The 6,246-nt window shown below is 38.6% G+C and overlaps 1 protein-coding gene across 1 annotated transcript; it reads left to right on the forward strand.

Annotated features, from left to right (window-relative positions):
- Positions 1-393: 393 nt before the first annotated feature.
- LOC128559685 (uncharacterized) lies at positions 394-1,515 on the forward strand. Its single transcript, XM_053552019.1, has one exon. The coding sequence runs from the start codon at positions 394-396 to the stop codon at positions 1,513-1,515; it is 1,122 nt and encodes a 373-aa protein (XP_053407994.1).
- Positions 1,516-6,246: the final 4,731 nt, after the last annotated feature.

A 6,246-nucleotide genomic window follows, 5' to 3' on the forward strand; every position in this document is an offset into this window, starting at 1 on the left:
ACGAGCCTATGGAGCAGTACTCCTATAGTAAGGAACCTCTCATTTGTTATGTCAAAGACCCAGTCGCACCTCTTAAGGAACTTACATTACCAAGCTAGAACTGATGGCACATCATGTGCTGACGCGTCTCGCAAATCACATCTACAGTCAATTACCGGTCTGTAATTTATGGTCGGACAGTCAAATCGTCTACATTGTTGATACCCAAAACAGCTAAAGAGATTTTGTCCAAACAAGTATGTGAGATACACGAACTGACAACAACCGAAGTGGAAATATTGTCCAACAAATGTACAATACCCGCTGACTTGCTTACACGTGGCGTAAATCTTTAGAGTAATTTAAAAGTATACTATTGGATGAAGGTCCTTCATGGTTACATGACCATTACAGATGCCAAAGTGGGAGAAAACCGACAATACCGTGTTAACGACAAAGCAAACTGCAATAAATAACAGCTGTACATACAACATGCCTCATCAGAATAACACCATCGTGGAATTCAATGGAATTCATAACATAATGGATGTCAACAGATTCAGTAACTACAGGAAGTTGCTACGATTCACAGCATACGTTATGCGATTCATTGACAAGTGCAGATCACCAAGATGCTCAGCCAACCTTGAACTACTCACCGTTCACGAATTACAGCACGCGGAAATAATGTGGATCAGAAGCTGTCAGAGTGTAACATTCCATAATGAAATAGATAATATGGACTCCAAAGGGACTCGATTACCTTTAGTCAGACAGCTACGACTATTCAAAGATGACACAGGAATTATTCGAAGTGGCGGGAGAATCCATAATGCACCACTCGATATGTTGACCAAATTTCCCTATCTTCTTCCGGCTAAACACCCCTTCACACGACTACTCATTCAAGATGCACATGAGAGTCAACTACATGCTGGGATTAGTGCTACCATCACCCACTTACGTCAGAAATTCTGGATACCAGCGATCCGCCAGGCTGTGCATTGCGTAATCCGGAAGTGTGTTACATGCCGCAAGGTTACCGGGAAACAGTACACAGCACCTGAGCCACCACTGCTACCAAAGAATAGAGTAGAAGACACACCGCCATTCACTGTCACAGGAGTTGATTTCACTGGGGCATTGTATGTAAGAAAATACGACGGAAGTAAGTCAAAAGCTTATGTTTGTCTTTTCATGTGTGCTTCTACTAGGGCTGTCCACCTTGAATTAGTACATGATCTATCAGAGGAATCCTTCATGGCGGCATTTAGACGATTCACCAGCCGGAAGTCACTCCCACGTATCATGATTTCAGACAACGCCACGACGTTCAACGCTGCGGCACGCAATATAAGAGAGCTGACGCAATCCAGAACTGTTCGTGAAACCCTCAACAACGGAGGAACTGAGTGGAGATTCATACCTAAACGAGCTCCATGGTTTGGTGGTTGGTGGGAACAGCTAATTGGACTTACTAAAACCACCATAAAGAAAGTTCTAGGTCGTTCATTTGTCACCTTCCAGACACTATAAACGTTGGCTACAGAAATAGAAACCATTATGAATGACAGACCACTCACATATGTCTCATCTGATTGTACCGACCTACAACCCCTGACGCCAGCCCATCTACTTTACGGTCGGAGAGTTAGCTCCCTTCCATACCAAGAGATTGCGGAAAATGTTGAAACCGACATTAATTTAGGTAATCTGATTCGCCACTTCCGGGATAGATGGCGCCACGAGTACCTTACCAGTTTGCGAGAACATCATCGGAAGACAGGTAACAACAAACAGACGATCAAAGTTGGTGATGTCGTACAAATTCAGGATGACGCTCCGAGAAACCAATGGAAGCTTGGAATTATCACAGACCTAATCACCGGAAATGATGGCCTGACACGAGCAGTGATGTTGCGTACTAAGAACGGACATGTGACTTCAAGACCTATTGTGAAGTTGTATCCATTAGAATTAATTTCACACGATGAACCATAACGTTATATCAAGGGCATTTCACACAATTAAACAATATAAACTTTTTGCGGCCCGGAGAATGTTGGAAAGTCTAGGCGTTCGTTATGGCGCGTTCCTGTCGACGTACGTTACGTCATTGTATTGATTTGTATCACTTCCGCTAATAAAGAGAGCAAATACACAACACATTATTCTTCAATTCTCCAGACACGTGGTATAGGTAACGAAAACGAATTTAGACGGCGTTCGCCGAAAAACTGGCATGTGTGAAACTGACACTGGGAACACTTGCTTAGGCTGGAACCTCCCCTTTGTACAGTGTGTGTCATAAACCGGGTACCAAAACTAATACGCTTACGACCATATTAAACCGGATCATCACTTCCTATGATAACAGTACCCGCTTACGATATACGCAGAGCAAAGCAGGGGTCAGTTCGCAGGAAGATATTCCATACCAGTAAAATTGATGCATTTGTTATTGCTTTCTCCTCGGAACCCGAATGTCAGTTGTCAACCGGTGTCATTTGACAGCATAATTTACAAAATCGTCGATTGATACCTGAGATTCAAAGATATGTGCTAATTTAAAAGCTAAATTCACTATTGTTTCCTAGTGTCAATTTCACAGATGTTCATCTTTAATTTTGAAGAGCATTGTTGGTAAAAAGGTGCATTTGAAAAAAAAAACATGTTCAAATTGTAACAAAACCAGTTTTTTTATCATCACCTACGCTCAGTGATTGTAATATTGCTAACAGATGGCAGGGGCGAAGGAGGGTGGGATGTTCTGTCTCCAAATGATTATGGTCTGTGTAGCTTTTACATTTCACTCGTGAATTCAACATTATCTAACCCCTTGGACCCAGTGTCGATCCTTTGTGCAGACATTATTTTATCAGTATAGTTGTTAAAAAACTCGCCATCTTGAATATGTGCACAGACATTTTTTCTCTGACTCCGAATGGGCTTTTAAGGAAGTGTAACAGTGTCTGGTGATTAATAGAATCAACAGATGTAGACGGATCAAGTATCACAATAACGCATTCCTAGAAAAGGAACTGGAGGCTGTAATAAAACAATCTGTTGAATAAAATGTCTGTTGACTGCAGTTTAGACAAATGCAAGTCTTTTCCATAGATTTTCTCAGAAATCTGATTCTGATATTATGATATTGGACTTAGAATGTAGACTTGCTATATGCACAACTTAAAAAAATAATTAAAACATACATATGTAATAGTCTATGAGCTAATCTAACTGCAGTCCTTCATGTGTTTCGCTTTCATCAACATGGTGCTATAAACATGCATAAACTGCATTTCGAAAGAAATAAATAGAATTGGTACGGCATTGTAGGTATTGAGAGTATAGTGTTTCAGGTCAAGTTTCGTTTTTAAAGATTTTATTCACATATGTTCAAACCTCTGAGCTGCATACATTACCTTGGTGTATTTGGCAAGTTCTCATTCAGTCCTTCATAAAAGTCATGTATTTATCAGACCAAGTCGCTTTCTTTTTCGTATAATTCGTCTCATCTTTTTCTGCTGCAAGAGCTAAAACTATAAGACAGTTCGTTTTTGTACGATGTTCTGGACAACTCGAGTCTATCTTTTCTATGTCAGGCTTCTCTTGTGAGTTAATAATTTGTTTCATTCTTTGGCTTTCATGAATAGTTCGCGTAAGTTCTTTCTAAGAAGTTGTCTGAGGGAAAGGCAGCTCCGTGATTTTCTTCTTTCAGATGTTTATAAACCTTAATCCAGCCTCAACAGTAATGAATATCAATCCCAGATAAGTAATCGTAATGACATAATTGCTGATATTTCATATTATTATTAAATATATGTTTATAGTCCTTTCCATTCATTGGGCTAGATGTGGTCACATGATCAATGATAAAAAGTGATATTGACTCAAAGGCGGAGCCCAAAACACATATTGACCTCCAGCTGTGACGTCATCACGGTTTGACATCGAAACAATACGACGTCGTACACAACTTTCTAGGAAGAATGACAAAAGGTTGCAGATATTTGTATTTAATTTTTATACGCCCGTTTGAAAAACGGGACGTATTATGGGAACGCCCCTGTCGGGCGGGCGGGCGGGCGGCGTCCACAGACTTTGTCCGGAGCATATCTTCTACATGCATGAAGGGATTTTGATGAAACTTGGCACAGTTGTTCACCATCATGAGACGGAGTGTCATGCGCAAAAACCAGGTCCCTAGGTTTAAGGTCAAGGTCACACTTAGAGGTCAAAGGTCAAATTCAAGAATGACTTTGTCCAGAGCGTATCTTCTTCATGCATGGAGGAATTTTAATGAAAGTTGGCACAGTTGTTCAACATCATGAGACGGAGTGTCATGCGCAAGAACCAGGTCCCTAGGTCTAAGGTCAAGGTCACACTTAGAGGTCAAAGGATACAAGAAAGAAAACTTTGTCCGGAGCATATCTTCTTCATGCATGGAGGAATTTTGATATAACTTGGCACAAATGTTCACCACCACGAGGCCGAGTGTCATGCGCAAGAACCAGGTCCCTAGGTCTAAGGTCAAGGTCATACTTAGAGGTCAAAGGATACAAGAATGAAAACCTTGTCCGGAGCATTTCTTCTTCATGCATAGAGGGATTTTGATATAAATTTGCACAAATGTTCACCACCATGAGGCGGAGTGTCATGCGCAAGAACCAGGTCCCTAGGTCAAAGGTCAAGGTCACACTTAGAAGTCAAAGGTCAGATACAAGAATGACTTTGTCCGAAGCATTTCTTCTTCATGCATGGAGGGATTTTGATGTAACTTGGCACAATTATACACCATCATGAGAGAAAGTGTCATGCACAGTTCCTTTCTTTAGAATTACTTCCCTTTATAAATAGCTTATATTGTAACTTCTTCATTACTAGTCGTAGGGAAAAACCGAGACCACTTTTCTGTAGTACAACATGCATGCTACGTCCAATTTTGAGGTGGATTTTTATTTATTTTTTTTTTTTTAAGATTAACTTCCCTTAGTTATTACTGTATTAAATAACTTATATTGTAACTTTTTTATAATTGACCATAGGGAAAAACCAAGACCACTTTTCTGTGGTACAACATAGATGTTACTTTCAAATTTCAAGTGTATTTTAAGGTCTCTCTACCTGGTAAGGATTTTTTTTTGTGGACTTAGGAAAACAAAAGACTTACAATGATTACTAAACAACCACAAAATTAAAATTCATTTGCAATACAGCAGCTAGAGTAAAGAAATTTGCTGTGACGGGCGTATATTGTGACATTCTGGCACTCTTGATATACTTATAAGTAGGCTGGATTTAATAATAAAACAATTGTTGCCTTTTAGGTTCGGTTAAAATTGGATTTATAGACCTGATAAAAGGGCGCTATCTCTTTTATCAGGTCGAAAAATCCACATATCGACCTCATCAAAAGGCAACAACTGTATAAAGTTTTATGTATATTTTAGAAGGAACCAACTTGAAGAAATCGTATGCTACTAATTCAAAGTATTTTAGCGAAAACGTTAAACTTATGGTTGTCTTTGGTTAAAACTGAAACTCTGAAATTCGTTTATATTTCGAAATAAAAAGAAGTATAACAAAAGACTACTATTTAGAAGGGAAATCGCAAAATATATAGTATATGCAAATTTTAATCCAAGTATTTTGTTATAACATATTGTATATATAGTACAATATTGTTTATACCTCACTGACAGATATCAGTTCATTATGTTATTCTGCAGTAGAGAACATTAGGTGCCTTCCAGTAGGAGATTTTGTATTGCATGGCAATACTTCATTCACTTGTTTTGATCGTATTGCATTTTGTATTTCCAAGAACGAGAACGACATATTAAAGGCACTAGCCTCCAGATCGTTAAACAACATTTTGTTTGGTTAGATATCTGGATATTAATGCTATATTTCTTAAGAATGCTTTGAAATTTAATTACTGACAGACAATATGTTACGGAAACACATGGGAAGTAGTTGTCTTTACTACTTTTTACGATGAAAATTGAAAAGCGTTTGTAACGCTTTACTCAAGGTAAACTGCCTAGATATGTATATTTAACGTGCATTGAATACTAAATCTTCAATAGCTATATTGGTAGCAACAGCGAAAAACTTCTTAATTGCCGCGGCGGTCCCAACGTGGTCAACTTTTTTTCTTGATTTGGCATTTTTAAAATAGATTAAAAACAAAAAATTATACTCTAATGTTCATAATATGATCAAACTTCAATATGAAAGAAAAATAATGTTTAGCCAAAATCT

This window comes from Mercenaria mercenaria, chromosome 9 (assembly GCF_021730395.1).
Source record: "Mercenaria mercenaria strain notata chromosome 9, MADL_Memer_1, whole genome shotgun sequence".
In the NCBI taxonomy this organism is placed as follows: Eukaryota; Metazoa; Mollusca; class Bivalvia; order Venerida; family Veneridae; genus Mercenaria; species Mercenaria mercenaria.

Bases quoted from the DNA above. Each gene is read 5' to 3' on its own strand.
- LOC128559685 (XM_053552019.1), top strand. From the start codon at position 394: ATGCCAAAGTGGGAGAAAACCGACAATACCGTGTTAACGACAAAGCAA.